Here is a 19,736-nt window from a genome sequence, read left to right on the forward strand (position 1 = left end):
ATTACATGAAATGATTTCAGTTTGAATTCTCAGGTGTTGACAGAAACTTGAAAGTGTATTAAATAAATGACACAAATTATTTCAGAGAGAAAAGGAAAATAACTGAAAAAAGTGTGACAGTTTTTTTTGTAAATGCCTATGAATTCAACCTGATGAGAACTCTCAAATGAACTTTGATGAACTTTTAATCATCTGCAAGAATGGATCGCTATTATGAATTTATGAACTGAAGTTGCAGCATTAGGTAGACTTTCGAATTTGATCGAGACTGCTCAAAAAATTATGACGATTCGGATTTAGACATATTGATAGAAAGAACACTCACCTTGATTCTCTCGGTACAGCAAGGCATCGCTGCGAATATGTCATAAGAGTACATTGTACCAAGTACAAGGGATGATCCATCCCACTTCTGATTGCAAAATCTGCACATGATGGCCCGACCACTAACACCCTCCAAACAACTCATACAGACGACTGTGAGAAACTGGGTACGTCCTTCGACTTTGACCTGAAAATTCAGAATATCCTGTAGAATAGGACCTAACCTAACCTAATCTAACCTAACCTAACCTCACTTTGATGAAAGGTAGAACTGAAACCTCTATGAATCCGAAAGAAGCACTATTACCAAACACAAGAACTGTCTTCTCGCCGCGCGTATCACAAACTAAGATGGCTACTTTATCTGTTTGGAAACAGTGCTTGTTTTGGATCTAACCTAACCTATATACACTGTGTTCAAGATAATACTGAACAGCATGGAATATCGGAAACGGTAAATGCTACGGGGTCGCTTGAATGGAAGAAAAGTTGTGCATTTATGTACCTAATGATATGTCATTTAGAAAGTTTCAATATTCCGAGTATTATCGGAGATATCCGAGAAAAACTGAAATTTGGAAATTTCGTTTTTATTTTCTCCTAGCTTTATTTCTGTAGAAAATGTAAAACGAATAGCACTTTGCCACAGCCACTTTTTAAGAACTACACGATAACGTTAACAGAATTTTTCTATGACGTTCTGCCTTTCAGAAAACATCATCAACTTTGTATTTTTATATGGGTCGAAACTAAGGTATATCCTGTATACGACTCCATTTTCCATTGTGAATACAGCAATGTATCACACAATATGATTCCATAACCATTTCTTGCGCAAAATAAAAAGTGATTACTCGACCTTCTTTTCTTCAATTTTATATAGTACGCACTGTGGTCATAATATGTTATTTGGTACTGTTATTTGGTAGAATTTATGACATTTACCGTTCCTACTTTTACAACTCGTTAGCTACCTGATATTTGTTGGAAATGGAAAACGAGAGCTTCTCAAATACTGAAAAATTTGATATGTCATGTTACATTTTGTGCCAAAGAAATTATGTTGATGCTGAACGTTAAGTATCCAGAGAGGCGACAACCTGGTGAATCGATATTTAGACGTTTCTCAATTTAAAAGTATACGGATCATTTTGAAATCCTGTGGTTTCCCGACAAAAGCAATCTGATGACGAAAGTCAACGTGATGTGTTACATGTCGTTGTTGAATATACTGAGATATTCATTTGCACCATTGAGCATAATACCGGAGTAGCTAAATCCATCGCTCACTTCATTTTAAGAAAAAATAAATATTATCCATATAAATTTAGGATTTCTCATGGACTCAGACCAGGTGACGATATGTCAGGCGAACACTTTTGTGAATGGTATACTAGAAAATGCCAAGACGATGGAAATTTCCCTTTCAAAATAATTTGGTCTGATGAAACTAAGATCACCAACAATGACATTTTTAATGGGCGGAATGTTCATTATTGGTCACAAGAAAATCCGGGTGTACACAAAGTATCCAGACATCAACATCGATTCGATTTTAACATGTGGATTGGGATTCTCGGTACAAATGTAATTGGGCCTTTTATCTACCAAAACAATTCAACAAAAGAGGTGTACATAAATTTGTTAGTGAATGATTTGGAAGACGCTCTAGATAATTCGCCTTTAGCGGTTACTCACAGCTGCTGGTTCCAACAAGATAGTGCTCCAGCACATAACGCTAGAAATGTTTGTGATCATTTGAACCGTCGCTTCCCAAGACAGTGAATTGGTACTCACAGTGATACATCCTGGCCTGCAAGGTCCCCTGACCTAACCCCACTAGATTTTTTGTTGGGGGATATATCAAGAATCAAATTTACTCTCATAGTTTTCAAATTGAAGGAGATTTGCTGGGATTGGTTACTGTATCCTTTAACAATATTGTTCCGAATATGTCAACTCAAGTTATAAATTCGTCTGTGGGACGAGCCTACTTGTGCTTAGAAAATAACGGCATATTATTTGAACACTTCTCATAAGTTTCTGTGTATTTCCTATAATACATATTAGTTACTTCTTATTACATTACCATTACATTTTATAAACTAAACTTTTGGTATTGCGACTCATCTTTGTATTCAACAACGCAAAAATTCCGGCAAGTGGTGAGTTGATTATTTATTATCAATCAATTCACTTAATGTATCGAAATATGACATTTTTTCCAGCGCGGACTAACTATCTGAAATTGAAGGAAAACAAGTTAAGTAATCACTTTCATTTCAGGCGAGAAATGGTCATGAAATCATGTTGTGTGTATGTTGCTATATTCACAATGAAAAATGGAGTCGTATTTGATGATGTTTTCTAAAAGACGAAACGACGCAGAAAAATTCCGCTTACATCATCGTGTAGTCCTTGAAAAGTGCCCATGACAAAGTGCTATTTGTTTTACATGTCCTTCAGAAATGAAGCTGGGAGAAAATAAAAACGAAATTCTCAAATTTCGGTTTTTCTCGGATATCACCGAAACAACTCGAAATATTGAAACTTTCTGAATGCTATATTATTAGGCACATAAATGCGCTGCTTTTTTCTAATTCAAACGACCCCATATCATATCACGTTTACGATATCCCCATGCTGTTCATTCTTATCTTGGACACAGTGTATTCTTCTTTTACACCATCCGTTAGTGACTTACCTCTATACAAGTTTTGGCGTGCTGTCTTGGGCTAAGGAAAAATGTTCCATCAACTAAGGGGTATCTGTCGAACACTAGCAATTGGTCCTCGCATAGGACACACTGGACTTTTGAACGGCCTTGGGAGGCGAGAGTGGAGAGAATGAAGCAACGGGTATCGTCGTTTCCGTGGTTGCCTTCATCTTCGGTCTGAAACAAAAACAAACATCTGTTAGTGAGAACGTTCCAGAAAAATGGTAACGTGGCAACATGATTGGTCAATTTATGAAGAAGTGTTGATAAACATGGGCTAAAGAGTCCCGGGCTTGAGAATGAAAACGCGTTTTTATTTTGTTTCAATTGGCGTTATTCATCAACGTAAACTCAAGAGCCGTACAATCATTCCAGAGCCACTCTCATTTCAATACAACTTTTGTAAAACAATTTACTTTTTTGCCTCAAAATAGGCCTCAAATTTAGTAATAACCTTCTCATGTGAGCGAAATTTTTTACCGGTAAGCATTTTCTATGGTTTCCGAATAGCCAATAGTCGCTGGGAGCCAAATCTGGCGAATACGGTGGAAGTGGGAGCAATTCAAATTTCAATTCATGTAGTTCTGCCATTGTTTTGATTGACTTGTGACACGGTGCGTTTTCTATATGATTCTTCGTCTCGGAACAGAAACCATGCGAAGGAAAATTGGTGAAGGGGAATGACCACATGTTTGGATGCTTGCGGATACATTTGAAACAAATCATTTGGTGGTTCATTATAAATGAAGACTTCTAGAGAAGACCAAAGGTATATTGTTTTTTTGAAGGTGATTGACAATGTTTCATGAAGAATTTCACTAGTTCGGACCATCGTCTACTATATAAAATGATTTGAAATCCCTGAAACAACTGAAAAAGAAGAATTGAAAATGAATGACAATTATAATAAGCAAAATAAACCTGAAATGAGATTAAAGTGAAATAAAATACAAGTAAAAATAGAACAATTGAATGAATGAAAATAAAGAAATGAAAAAAGAAAATAAAAATAAAAAGTGGAGAGATTCCAAGTCACGTAAGTTCACGACGTTTCGATTTTTAGTATCTACAATCGTCTTCGGGTGATGACTGGACTGATTCCTCCGAGAGATGACTATTTATAGGTCGTTTCACTCATCCCCGCTTTCCATTTTCCGCTTCACTGGTTTCGTGGGAGATGACCGTTTTGGTGGGAGTTGGCCATTTTTCGCTTGATGATCGGTTTCCATATGTTGCGTATTTCTACGCTGGCTTGGCTGAATACGTTGTTGGACAACATATAAGCGGCTTCCTTGAATTTTCTCCTAAACCAATGTTCCTCTCTGTGCAAGATCTCAGCTTGGGACCACTCGATGTTGTGTTGAGAAAGCTATCCTCGTCTTCTGTATATCCGAAGACGGGAACCTGAAAGAGAGAACGAATCTACCTTTAGAAGTAATTATGGAATTACTAGGATGCTGTGTACGAAACTGTTATTTCCAACTGAAGGACGAATTCTTTACACAAGATGAGGTACTGCCAATGGGATCGCCACTTTCACCAGTCATAGTCGACATATATATAGAGTGGTTTGAAACACTTGCCACTAAAGAAGCCCACAAGAAACCTCGAGTCTGGTTAAGATATGTTGAACACACCTTCATAATATGGAACCATGGGAATTCTGAACTAGACGCCTTCCTGAAACACAGCAACAGCGTGAGACCTTCCATCACTTTCACAATGGAGAAGGAAATCCACAACGAATTGCCATTCTTAGACGTTTTGGTGAAGAGGACTGACACTAAGTGGGAAACATCTGTATACCGGAAACCCACTCATACGGGACAGTATCTGAACCACAAATCCAACCACCATCAATCGACTAAATGAGGAATCATCGGCATCTCGCAAGGAAGAGATGCCGTCACAACCAGTGCTTGCACTTCCTTATATCAGACGATTATCGAAGAGGATGAGAAGAATTGGTTCCAAGTACAACATCAGAACCTGCTTTAGATCCGATAACACTATCCGTAGCAGCCTCACGAAAACCAGACCACCAAACGCGGACTGCGATTCCAAGAATTGCATTTACCGGATACGGAAAATCCTATATTGGTGAAACTAAGAGGCCATTGAATGTTCGCATTGCCAAGCACAAGAAACACACACAGCGAGGGGAAACCAGCAAATCGGGAATAGTAGACCATGTTTGGACCCATCAACACATCATCGAGTGGTCCCAAGCTGAGATCTTGCACAGAGAGGAACATTGGTTTAGGAGAAAATTCAAGGAAGCTGCATATATGTTGTCCAACAACGTATTCAGCCAAGCCAGTGTAGAAATACGCAACATATGGAAACCCATCATCAAACGAAAAATGGCAAACTTCCGCCAAAACGGTCATCTCCCACGGAACCAGTGAAGCGGAAAATGGAAAGCGGGGATGAGTGAAAGTACTCGAACGACCGATAAATAGCCATCTCTCGGAGGAATCAGTCCAGTCATCACCCGAAGACGATTGTAGATACTAACAATCGAAACGTCGTGAACTTACGTGACTTGGAATCTCTCCACTTTTTATTTTCATTTTCTTTTTTTTTCATTTCTTCATTTTTATTTATTCAATTGTTCTATTTTCACTTGTATTTTATTTCACTATTATCTCATTTCAGGTTTATTTTGCCTAATATAATTGTCATGTTCAGCTATTCATTTTTAATTCCTCTTTTTTAGTTGTTTCAGGGATTTCAAATCATTTCATATAGTAAACAATGTATATTGTTTTTTGTTCTCAGTTCTCAGAGGTATCAACGAAGTTCCAGGATTTCAAATCTGAAGTTAAGAGTAAATCTGACAGAAAAATCAGGACTATTTCTACAGAAAATGGTAGAGTACATTATCAATGAGTTAACAAAGATCCAGTAACGTTGATGGATTAGAAACTGATTAGAGAGCGTTCCTCAGCGAAAATAATCAGATGAAAAAACGACTGAGGAAAACAGTCATAAAGGTTGAAGTGGGACGATGTGACAGGTTTTCACATCAATATAGAAAAAATAATTGAATGAGTCAGTACAAATTAAAGGAGTCTTTGAAGAACCCAAATAGATAACGTATTCAAGCAGAACGGCTCTTCCATGAAACTAGACAATTGTTCCAATGAGCTTCCTAACCTCAATAACTTCCACCTACAATATTGTGTTTGTATAAGCTATCGTTTTCTTAGGTATTCATTACAGGACCGATCCTGTGCAAACTTGTCGAACCTCCTTGCTCGCTACCGTGTTAGTTCTGATAAAATCCGGTACAATACAACCAGAAGGGTAACATCCATCCGCCCCAGGAGTCGGTTGTTTACTCTCGGAGGGTTATTACGTCCGGTCCCAGCCACCTTATTAAATGTTCGCCGGATATTATCCTTCAGAGTCTCCAATCGGAAAATGATCAGAGTTGTCATTTTAAACGTCCTTTCGCTGGTATTGATGTGTTTTACAGCGATTCGAGAAGAGTTGCTAAACGTTTATCTGCGGAACATCGGGGAAATGACGTCATTCGATGTTGTCGTTGTCGGTAATGTCGGGAAATATTGAAGTGAACTCTCGAGTTCATGAGATGGCTCTGTCAATTTTTATGGGTATGGATCTACTTAGATCTTCGGAGGCTGATAAATATCGTTTGTGAGAGAGAAGTCAACGTCAACTGGATAGAGAAAATTCTCTTCGATTTAGTTTAACGAATTTTAATAACAAATTGTTGGTTTGAAGGTGATTGACAATGTTTCATGATGAATTTCACTAGTTCGGACTTCCATTGTCTACTATATAAAATGATTTGAAATCCCTGAAACAAAAAAGTGGAGAGATTCCAAGTCACGTTCGTTCAGCTATTAATTTTCAGCTATTCATTTTCAATGCTTCTTTTTTAGTTGTTTCAGGGATTTCACATCATTTTATATATTATACAATGGAAGTCCGAACTAGTGAAATTCATCATGAAACATTGTCAATCACTTTTAAACAAACGTAGTGGATTATTGATCGGACATCCTTACAAATTGACAAGGCATAAAGCTAATAGAGTTCATAACCATTCTCATTTTGTTATGATCAACTTTCTTTCAATTTCTTTGCACCATTCCAAATTTTGGTTAATTTTCCTAAATAACATTTTGGAGGTTTCTGATCTTGTTTTTCATTAGAACGATATTTTTCATCTATTCAGTACCATCCTCACAGGTGACACATCTCATCAAACACAGAATAACTCAAAATATATTCAATCGCAAATCTCCAAAGAGATTTTCTTTCGAGTGCAAATATGAATAGAATTTTCCACCGTGTTGGATAGTCCCTTTTACCACACAAAAGGATAAATAGTTGGATATAAAGAAATCTCCATAGGACCTGTCGACCGATGTATCATGGCGTTAGATTGTCGAGGGCAAACAGGGTGGACAAGGGCGAACGGACATTTTTATTTCAATCTCAGAATTGATGGGATCTTTAAGCTGGGTCTGTTCGAAGGGACATGATTTATATATTAGAAATCTTTCATTGTAGACACTGATTCTCAATAAGGGTGTGTGAAGTTATACCCTTTGAAGGGCAATGACCGATGGATTTACTGTATTTTGCTAGTGTGAATGAAAGAGATAATATCAGTAAGGAAAAACAGTAATTTTCACAGTGACACAAATTCAACAAAATTACTTTTCTCACATCAGTCTTCAAAATACAGGGTGTGACTGAATAAGTGTAAAACATTTAAGGAGGTGATTCCTCATCGAAAAAAAGATAGGATCTTTCATATAAATAAACTTCATTGTAGCCGCCCCTTGTTAAGATACAGCCCCTTAAAGGGGGTATATAAAATGTGTATGACAATTTTTTTCACAAGCACTGAAAAAGTTACAATATTAAAATTGACCTTACGTTTTGTACTACCAAAAAGACACCTAGCCAGTAATTTATTGTGTTTACCTCATGGTTGTAAGGGATGGAAAACGCAACCCCTAAAATTTATTTCCAATGTAACTTTTTGTCTTATTATTTGTTTACCATTTAAAAATTTATTTCCGATAGCTTGTTTCATTCTAAACAAAAAATATCTCTTGGGTTTTTTGCCCAAAATAAACCAGTTCGCCGCAAAAAATTATTTTACGAACAACTACAGAGATACATCATCATAAATGCGAACTGGATTTATTGTTATTTTGTAGTTAGTACCTGCATCAAACGATTAAAGGGTGATAAACAAAACTAATTTGATAATAACAAAACATACAACATGTAGAAATCATAGTAAATGTTCAATATGTCTACCTTCAGACATTACGCATGCGTCTAGACGTCGGCGCATTGAGCCACGTATTCGCTCAAATATTTCTGGAGTCTATCTGATTACCCTACATCGCGAGCAGGAGTACGATAAACCAAATGCTGTAAATGGTCCCAAATATAGAAATCGAGAGGATGGAGATCCAGGGATCGAGCGGGCCAGTTCTGTGGTCCTCCTCGACCTATCCACTGATTCGCATATGTTTCAGTTGAATGCTGACATGCTACTTGACTAAAATGGGCGGGAGCACCATCATGTATAAAAAACATATCCCTTCTGATGCCCAAAGGAACTTCCTCCAGCAGTACTGGATGCACTTCTCTTAAAAATTAAACGTATGCCTCACCATTCAATCGAGGAGGTAGACAATGAGAGAGAAAACTGTTCTTGATGATTAATTTCGTCAAAAGAGTAAGGGTTTTCATCAGCCCATATGTGGTAATTATGAAAATTATTAATCTTGTCCCGAGAAAAACTACATTCGTCTGTGAATTCAATCGTCTTCAGAAAGTCACAATTTCTTCTAATCATTCCCAGCATCCAATTGCAAAATTCAAGACGGTTCGGAAAGTCTCGCGGTAACAGTGCCTGTACTCGTTGCAGATGGTAAGGGTATAAGAGTTGTTCCTTTAAAATTCGAAATACCGTCATATGATCAACATTTAGCTGGAAAGAAATCGTTCTAGTACTGGTAGTAGGTTGTTCTTCAATCAAATTAAGTACTGCTTCCTCAAGCTGTGGTGTTCGTACTTCTCGATGGCGACCACAATCATGCGTTTATTTGTCGAATGAACCATATTCTCGTTATCGTTGATGAAGTCGAGCAAATATTCTATGTGAAGGATGCTGCCGTTGAGGATGAATTTCAGCATATCTTCTAGAAGCTTCCAACCCATTCCCCTGCGACAGACCGTAAACGTAATGCATATCAGCCATTTCCTCATTTGTGTATGCCATTTTAATAACAAGGGATTTATTTAAGTAACTGAGTAAGAACAGAACAATAACACACAATTAATATTCATTCAATTTCGAAAATTCATAAACTGGTAGCGTCATACCAATTTAATTGCCACTATCCTTAATAGCGACCTACTAGGTAGATTAGTTTCGTATTTTCGCATTTATGACGATGTATCTCTGTAGTTGTTCGTAAAATAATTTTTTGCTGCGAACTGGTTCATTTTGGGCAAAAAACCCACTGGACATTTTTTGTTTATAATGAAACTGGCTACCGGAAATAAAATTTTAAATGGTAAATAAATGATTAGACAAAAAGTTACATTGGAAATAAATTTTAGGGGTTGCGTTTTCCATCCCTCACAACCATGAGGTAAACCAAATAAATTACTGGCTGAGTATCTTTTTGGTAGTACAAAACGTAGGGTTAATTTTAATATTGTAACTTTTTCAGTGCTTGTGAAAAAAATAGTTATACAAATTTTATGTACCCCCTTTAAGGGGCTGTATCTTAACAAGGGGCGGCTACAATGGAGTTTATTTATATGAAAGATCCTATCTTTTTTTCGATAAGAAATCACCTCCTTGAATGTTTTAAATTCATTCAGTTACACCCTGTATATATAGTAACCATCCTCATTTTACTATTCAAAGATTTCCGAAAGCACTCAACAGTCTAGTGTCAAGTACGTTTTTTCAAATGAAATTTAATAGCTTTTTCAACCAATATATTTTCATCATAATTTCCACAGCTTCCTTCACAAGTTCTAGACTTTCTAGGACCCGTGAAAGGATTTGATTTTTTTTTAAAACTTGACACTGACTGTGCTAAGTTTTGTGACAAAAATCAGTGGGATGAAAAACGAATGAGTATTGAATTTTCAATGACAACATTACGTGCAACCTTGATAGTCTGCAACATCGAAGAAAGGTTGGAGATTTTTCTCTCTTCTATAGATACTTTCACCGGAGTTGTTCAAGTGACTGGACACATTTGATTTCACCGAGAGCTGTACATAATTCTGGATGAATGCATGTTCTACTTAGCTTTATGAAAAATGTAATTCAATTGCTTCATTTATTCCTTCGAAACCTCTCCATATTTTTTATATGACGATGGAGAAGCAGAAAGCAGAAACCTTTTTTCCCAGACTTCATGTTCCATGTTTACGCTTAATTATGTATCAAGTTTGTAGGACGAAATGTTTGGGTATTTTCCCTGTATACCTACCTTTTTTTGTAATATTGTTCGTGTCATACTTTGTAGCAGAAATACAATTGATATTCCTATAGGCATATTTACATTTTCATTAGTTCGGACTTCCATTATTCAAAATTATATAAAATGATTTGAAATCACTAAAAAAACCAATTCAAATTAAAAATAAAAAAAAGCTGAAAATAACAATTATATCAAGCAGAAAAAACTCTGAAATGATATTAGAGTGAAATAAAATAAAAGTGAAAAATAGAACAAATAAACAAATGACCATTTGGCGGGAGTTGGCCATTTTTCGCTTGATTATGGGTTTCCATATGTTGCGAATTTTTACGCTATCTTGGCTGAACACAATGTTGGACAACATGTATGTGGCTTCTTTGAATTTCCTCCTTAACTAGTGTTCTCAGCTTGGGACCATTCGATATTATGTTGATGGGTCCAAACATGCTGTTTTTAATTTTTGATTTGTATTGGTTCTGTTAGAAATATCAGGTCATTTCATATAATATTAGACAATGGAATTCCGAACTAATGAAATTCATTATGAAACATTGTCAATCACCTTCAAACAAACATTTATATTTACTACTTCACAAACTGTTCCTGTCTATGAAATATTTTCTCTTGCGTATAAATTCTAGTAACGGCACTGTCCTGAGAATCCTCTCATCTTGAAATTGTTAGAATCCTTGATACGTATCTTTTTAATCACGGCCCGAGTCGCAAGGTTGTAATATCTCCGAGATTTATGATATTCTAAAGGAGACTTTCTGTCATCGTATAACGATCGTTTAAGGACTCGTAATAAGCTTATAAGAGGTATTTATTAAAGATGCTTCATATGCTTTTTTGGTCTGTCTGGAAAAAGTACTTTCGTCTTCGCAGACGCTAGAGAGTTTCATTAGATGAAGCAACTTATAAAATATTGAATACAGAACAAATTCGCACTGTCTAGAAATATTCTCGTATAGCCCTGACTTGATTAAAGAAAGTTTTTAGTATTCCAATGGATGCATAAGAAGAAACAAAGATTTTTACAAATTTACGGAGAGGGATAACTTTTAGAAACAAATGCGTCTTCATTATTTTTTGTGATTTAATTATCTGTAGTGATACCTCTAAATTTCATCAATAAATTTTAATTTTCCAACGAAAACTCTGTTATTCAGCCATATCTTGTGAACAAACAGCATTTGTTGCTATTGAGTTTGAGAATATCAAGAATAGTCACAACTAGATGTCAGTTTCATCGCTGTCAACTTTATCGATTTTTTTCTATCAATCCATTAAAAGGAGCGTCAAAAATCAATTGGATAAGTCAGTATAAAATAAAAGTATAAAACAGACACATTAAAAAATAATAGGAGGTATTGAAACAATCAAGTGAGTGAACAAAGCTGCATTGTTGAAAAATAATACAAAACATTTTTTACTAATGTAGGTCGAATACTTGTTCTTTGGCTACAATTTTGACGTAAAACGAGTTTTGTGTATGTGCAATTATTTCTCATGCAGGTATTATATTCATGAAAAGATTGGTTTTGTTTGAAAACTTCTTTACTGTTCTGGATGTAGAACAGAACTTTCAGAATGTAGAGACCTGGTAGAGGCAAAATTTTAAATTTTTAAATAATAACATCACAATGATGTTCGTGATCCGTTTGCAATGGTTTCCCCAAACAATAATCTCATAGTTCATTCTTGATTGTATCTGCCCCTGGTAATACAAAAGTAGACCAGAGTTGTCTAGAATTCTTTTCAGATGACACTACTTATTGAGTATTTTAATGAGATCATCGCAGTGCTGACGAAAATGGGGATTGCTGTCTAGAAAAAGTCCTAAAAATTTTTTGTTGTCAACTCTTTCTAGCTCAAAACCGGATATTCCAATATTAATGTCTATCATGCTGATGTTCTGGGCAGCATGAAAAGCTACTGCTTTCGTTTTGGAGGCATTAAAAAATGATGAATTTTCACTAAACCAAATTTGCAAGCTTTCAAGATAGGAATTTATAGTTTGTCACCATACAAATAAGTGAGTGACTTTTGCAAAACAGATGGCAAATCATTTATGTATTGAACAGAAAAGGTTGGCCCCAAAATTGATCCTTGAGAAACACCTATGTCATACTGAGAAGAAAGTATTCATCGCTGTGACACTCTATTTCGGTGGCCTAGTGTTTAAGGTATGTATGGACATTTTAATGTTATGGAAAGTATAATGATAATGATGATGGAAATCGGGCTGTAGGAGAAGTAGTGTCGTCGATTTTTAAGTATTGGGCTGTGAAAACGTGAAAGAGTTCAAATTAGATGAAGTGAAATCATATAAATGAGCATATACAAAGAAGTTAATTAAAAAAAACACAGTTACTCTTATTATAGAACAAAGTATTGAAAAAAAAAAAATAAAAAAAAATGTTTATAACAATATTTTTTAAATAAACAATTAAAAAAAGAATATTTTTTTTTTAATACTTAGTTGCAAAAAACGATTGGTACTTAACAAACGCATTTTTTAGCAACAAAGAATTTTTTTTAAGAAACCATTTTTTTTCTAAAAATCATGATTTTTTTCAATTAACATAATGAAAAAAAAATTCTCGAATTGCTCAAAAACAATGTATTTGTTTATAATAAATTTATTAACAATAGCTGTAAAGAATAACAAAAATATTAATTAGTTTTTAGCCATGAGACATTGAAACAATAAAAAAAAAAATTGATGTATTTTTTATAAAATTATAATCTTCAATTGTTAATAAAAAATAGAAAATAACAATTTTTTTTATTTTGGCAACGGTAATCTATTTTTTTTGCCTGTCAAGGATAACTTCACCAAAGAAAAAAAATGCCAGGGTTTTACTTTGGAAATTATAGGGATTTTTATATTAACTTTCAATTCAGAAAAAGTTATTGATTAACAAATTTATAATCAACGTTAAAATTGGGATAAAAAATTTTTGACTGCGGATTATTGTTTATTGATGTATCCCAACATTACATGAATTTTTTCATTCCTTAATATTTACATTTAATATGTTTAAATAATTTTTTTTGTTTTTATGTCAGAGTGACAAAAGGCGCGCGGAAGCCAGACTACCCGCTTTTGGCTCTATTTTCAGGGCTCTGTAAAAATTATAAATAATCGAGATACAGTTTCGGGAATCGGTACTTTTTTTACGAAAATTCATTGATCTTTTCAAATCTTTTTTCAAATTTCCAAAATATCCAAGTGTGAATGAATAAATATAAAATCAGTTTGAAATTTCGCGCAATGTGCCAAAATATTTTCATTGAATAATAAATTTGGTATGATGAAAAGTGCTTCTTTTATAGAATATTCAAGATAGGTCGCCCCATCAACATTTGTTTACTTACTGGCAATTCATTGATGTCCTCTCATTTATATTTTTCCATTAAAACATCCATACAGACTCCGAGAAAGCCTCCTTAAAAACAATTGAGTGAAACCTTTATTAATCTGTATATTAAAAAAAATGCTGATGATAATATCATCAAAATAAATTCGCTTTCAGTTCATGATACTGTGAACCTCAATTTTTGATTAGACTGACTGTTTTATCTTTCTAGGAATCATAAATGCCAGTACAATCTCCCGAGGGATTATTTGCTATTCCACCTCAACCTTTCAATTCAACGAGAAGTGTATCTTTCAAAAGTTTATTTTCGTTAACAACAGAGGGTATTATAATAATTTCTCACGAGAACAAACCGAAGTGTCTCCAACTTATTCACATCTCTTAGAAGTTTTTGTCCATTAGCTAATGTACTTTTTTGCGATATTGATTTAAAGTTGTCAACAAGCTTGAGCTTTTTTAATCTTTTGAAGCGCCTCTTCAGACATTCCAAGAAGTTATTTGATCACAGATTCAAGTGTTCTTACGTCCGACTCCTCGAGAGAATAATGTCTTTGAGGATGATTTTCATTTTGATTACTCTGTCGTTCCGTTCCAATAATTTTGGAAAGTAATATTCGATATGGAGTCAGTAAATGGAGTCATGTTAATGTAGATGTTTTTGACAATTTTCGCTCTTTTATAATTACTTAATTCCGTGAACATATGAAGTGTATGCTCGAGATTCGATAAAGTCGATGAAGACCGTTTTTGCCTGGTCCTAATAGTCGAGGTTCTACCGGTGAGAAAGTTATCGAACCTCATGCCACAAGCTCTCTAAGGCCTCCTCAATTTTCTCGGGAGAACTAATTGCCATACTCAAAGCATTAGAATATACAAGGTCCCTCAACAATCGAAAAACAGTTATCATTACAGATTATCTTAGCCCAATGACCGCAATATCTCAAATCTATCCCTCACATCCGATCCTTATCCTTATTAAAAAAGAGCTCCATCATCTTCAACAACAGAATAAAACGACTCACTTCGTATGGGTACCATCACACATGGGTATTGAGGGAAACGAAATAGCCGATCGATAAGCTAGAGATGCAACGGATATTGACGAACTCCACACAATAACCAGAACTGCCAAATCTGACCTCAAACAAATATTCAAAGAGATGATTATCAATGCATGGCAAGCTGAATGGAACCTCTTCAAATCGAAATTGGCCGAAGCGAAAAAGACCGTACTCCCTCAAAAAATATATTCCCTGAAAAGAAAACAACAAACCATAATCACTAGACTACGTCTTGGACACTCCCGCATCACACACTCCCACCTGATCGATGAAACCCAAGAACCTACCTGCGAAATATAGTGAAACATATTTTAATCGAGTGCGAAGCTTACAAGTGACATCGAAAACTACATGGATTTCTTTCAACTCTTGCCGAACCTCTTAAGGAAGGTTGCAATACCTCCCAGCTCATAGATTACCTAACTGATACTGGCTTATTCAATGAAATTTAGATTATTTTAGATTAACTGTATGTATTTTTTCACATGTTTATATTTACTTTTATATTTACACAACTAATCACAACTGGATTAGATCAAATTATATTGTCTGAGAGCTAGCCCATGGCCTGATTCACTGCGACCTGTTGAGATCTATTGTGATGCTCCTTGATTGTTGGCACTCATTGTCTAGCTTCCTCTCTTTGATGAGACTTCATAGCCTTGACACTGATCCCTTCATATAGTTGGGAACCTCTGGTTGCCCTACCCCGCATTTTGCGTGTCTCACCCTTGCTATCGCTTCGCATTCATAGAACACAAGCAGAGCGGTTTTCCTCTTTTTGACAGAACCTGCATTGAGTTTCTCCTATCAGACCCATGTTGCTCATATCCTGGGTCGGCTATGCCCGGTTAGTAGACTCACCACTACCCTTAAAACCTTACTGTTGTGGTTTAGCAGGTCTTCCGTGAATCAGGGCGATGGTTTCTCTATGAACTCTTTCACCAGCCTCATTTCTGGGAGCGTATTCCACCAATCTATCGATTCGGCTTGTATCCATGAATTCATACATGCTTCCGCTACCCCGCGGAAGGATTCTGGGCCGATCATAGCCTTGGATGCCCTTTCACGGGCTAGAACATTGGCCTCCTAATTGCTGACACCATACAGTAACTATAGCCTTTTATGGTGGGTATTTGCCTTGGGAAATGCCTAGGTGGCTCATCGGTGTCCAACCACTGTCCTGAACGTCTTCTGTTGACGAAGAGTAGTCACTTTTCATCAAATGATCCGATTCAAAAAAGGATCGTTTTGGTTGCGCAAAAGCAAAAAAGAACGAATCGTGAAACGTGACAATTTCTGTCGATTGCTCAAATCGTCCCTTTTCGTTTTATTCATACACACCCTTTCTGCAATCTTCATAAATAATATATTTCATCACTTTTCATTCAGTCCAGTAATCTTCTTGTTACCAAACTTGTCACCAAACTGTTACAATCAAGTTCTGATATCTCAAATTCACTTGTAAATGCCAATGAAACTGAAGACAAAGCAGAATACTGATTCACATCCAATAAACTCAAAATTAACAGGAAAAAATCTCAGGAAATAACGATATCTTCTAATACCAGGGTAACATCCGAAGCTCAAGTCAAATTATCAAGTAAAATTATTGATGATTACCTTCGATGGGAGTCACATATTGATCATCTCTTTAAAAAAACTCTCAATGCAGTTGTTTCTAATTCGCCGGTTGAAAAAAACATTGAATCATAAAACACTTCTCACTTCGTATCATTCCCTCTTTCACTGCTACATTTCATTAGGGACACTCCTTTGGGAAAGATCTACTTACGCGATCAAAGCTTTTCACATGCAGGAAAAATCCATCAGAATTATAGCTGGAGCTAAATTCGACGCGCACTGTTAACCAGAAAATTGGAAATAATGTCTTTGCCCTGTATGGTAATTTTGCAATCACTGTTTGAAATACATATAAACTACTTTACTAATCACTGAGATAATCATAATTATGAAACTAGAAATGCGGTACAACTCAGACAGCCAAGATTTAGATTTGAAATGTCATTATGAAATTCTTTGGATGTTAAATTATTCAACAAACTTTCATATGATGTGACTCAATTGAATTTCAATTTGTTCAAAAGGAATATTAAAAAGAGGACCTTATACGAAATTGTCTTTATTCTGTACTTGATTTCATGCAAAGTACATATTCAGACTATAAATAGGCTTATTTTTCTACATATATTCAAGAATTTTTTCAATAATTCTCTTCTTTATTTTTCATCTATCTTGTAAATCATTTTCAAATTTGAATATAATGCTGCTTTATATTTTTCACTCTATTTGAACACTGATTTGTACCAACTGTTTATGACTTGTCACAAATGTTCATTCTATCTACCTATCATGGGGTACCCACTTTTAGAGCTTTTTGACCGTTCCAAGATGTTTCAAACCATCAAAAACCGCATGAGACTTAACTCTCACTTCTTCCACTATCCCATGCATCGTTTATGATGGGTCAGTATCCAACAGGGTTCTCAAATCAGAATTTTTTTGTAACTTGATAATGATAATAGTGTCATAAGCATAAGCATAAGCATCAGTTCGGCTTTCAATCAAAAAAGAACACCCTTGATGCAATTTTTTTTTGTTATATGTCGTTTATGGAAACATTAATGAAAAAGAGTCATCAGTAGCAGTGTTCTGTGACTTTGCCAAAGCCTTTGACTGTGTAGATCATGGAATACTGCTAAAAAACTATATCACTATGGCATCCGTTGAATTACTCATAAATGTTCCAAAAATTATCTCAGCGGAAGAAGTTAGATTGTGAAAACCTCATCCTCCTCATCAGAAAGCGAAATAAAAGAAGGCGTACCACAAGGTTCAATACTGGGACTGATACTTTTCTTGATATACATAAACGATTTAGCATCTATCCATATAGAAGGAAAATTTAACCTATTCGCCGATGACACCACAATATTATCATTATGGCGTGATAAAACTTCATGTAATCTCCACTAGATTGTTGCAGTTATAAAAAAAATAAAATAGTGGTGCGACTTTAATCTGCTGTCTTTCAATGTTTCCAAAACAAATTCAATATCATTCGGCTGCTTTATTGACAGCATTCCTTCACCAACACAGGACGCAGACAGGATAATTGAAAACAAACCTAGTACTGAATTTTTGGTGGTAATAATTAACAATAAACTCGAATTCGCCGATCACATTGTAACCCCCAATAAAAAGCTAGCTTCAGGGTGTTTTGCAATGAGAATAACTTATAGGTATCTTGATTTTCCTGCCGCTAAATCGATTCATTTCCCACTTGTTGAGTCGCATTCAAGGTATGGAATTCTCTTCTAGCGAGTATGTTGCAAAACTCAAATGCAGACGGTGTTCATTATTCAAAAAAGGGCTATGAGATTCATGTGCAATGCCAAAAGTTGAAACTCCTGCAAACCCCTATTTGAATTACAAAAAATCTTGACAGTTTTCATAATCTTCATTTTAGAAACAGTATCTTTAATTAACAATCATAAATTGATATTTAGTGGTTACTTCAATTAATTTGCCCTTATCTATCTATCTAACGGCCTAAGATTACCCATACCAGCCTCTACTCTAGTCAAAGACTAGATATTTGATCATTTACCTGACCGTATTAAAATTTTAGACTAAAACTGTGTATTTCGAAAATCAGTAAAAAAACTTATTACAGTTTACAAGTGTTCTATAAAGACAGCTTTCTCTAATTTATTTTATCAAATGTATCTTTAATTAAACAAAGTATGGTGTACTGCATTTGAACATTTGAAACTTTTTTGATATTATTTTACTGTATGATATCTTCAATCAATTTTATATGTTTCTGTTCTGTTTCTGTTTTTCTGTTTTTTCCGTTAACCAGCTGTCGCACCCCTATGAACGACAATCCTCAGAAGTCGAAACTTGTGCGAGCTAAGGATAAACGAGGTCTTACTTTTCAACGTGTGATTCCTAACACGTGTTTGACTATTTCAATATCATTTGTACCCTATATATGTGTATATTTTTTCCAAGAACGAATCTCTTCGAAAAAAATACTTTCTAGGCTTTTTAGTTCTTATCTGGGATGCTTCAATTCATTCTCCCAACAATTAAAACTTTCCATCAAATTTCTCAGTTGCCAGAATATGAACCGAAGGTAACTATTTAAATGGGAATATAAATTATTATAAGTTGAATAATGAGTAAAAAATAATGAGTTAGACGACAATATTTCAGTCCCACGAAAACAGAAAGAGACATGCCCGAAACCACCCAACAGATATAACAAAAAGAGACACCTGATGATGGAGCACGTGAAAAAAAACGAACAGAAAAAACACAATACCGCTGTTTAATCACGAACACAATTACGAGATCCGTAAAACAAACACGAATCCATTCCAACGCCATCGCGATGCATAATCTTCCCTGGAAATCGGTAGACAAACGTCGGGAAAACAAAAAAGCAACGGGTCGTTGACGCGCTTTCGTTTAAAAAATTAGACCCGAAAGACCGTAATCGTCTTATTTGCTGCTTCGTGAATAATGAACCGTTTCCTTTTGTCCATTATTTTACGCCACAAACAAATCGAAGATGTGGTGAACAGTGGCGTAACCTTGACAGGAAAAATGGACAAGGATGTGAGAAAGAAAAAGAATAATGTGCTAGAAAATACAGGTGATTGAAATTCTAGATGACAAGAAATTTTCAATGTTTCACAAAGATCGCTACAGATATTTT

At 35.3% G+C, this 19,736-nt stretch overlaps 1 protein-coding gene across 1 annotated transcript in view; it reads right to left on the bottom strand.

The window, feature by feature from the left end:
• The window catches only part of heca (hdc homolog, cell cycle regulator), a 397,485-nt gene that overhangs the window by 18,864 nt on the left and 358,885 nt on the right, over nt 1-19,736 (bottom strand). The window contains exons 3-4 of the mRNA XM_074174443.1: nt 3,029-3,217; nt 326-511 (exon numbers count right to left, since the gene is read on the bottom strand). Of these exons, the coding sequence (XP_074030544.1) occupies nt 326-511; nt 3,029-3,217 (375 nt within the window). The remainder of the gene's footprint in view (nt 1-325; nt 512-3,028; nt 3,218-19,736) is intronic.

The sequence above is a fragment of the Leptinotarsa decemlineata genome, unplaced genomic scaffold, assembly GCF_025532065.1.
Source record: "Leptinotarsa decemlineata unplaced genomic scaffold, Ldec_3_MD MMD2_tig00000576_RagTag_RagTag, whole genome shotgun sequence".
Taxonomy (NCBI): domain Eukaryota; kingdom Metazoa; phylum Arthropoda; class Insecta; order Coleoptera; family Chrysomelidae; genus Leptinotarsa; species Leptinotarsa decemlineata.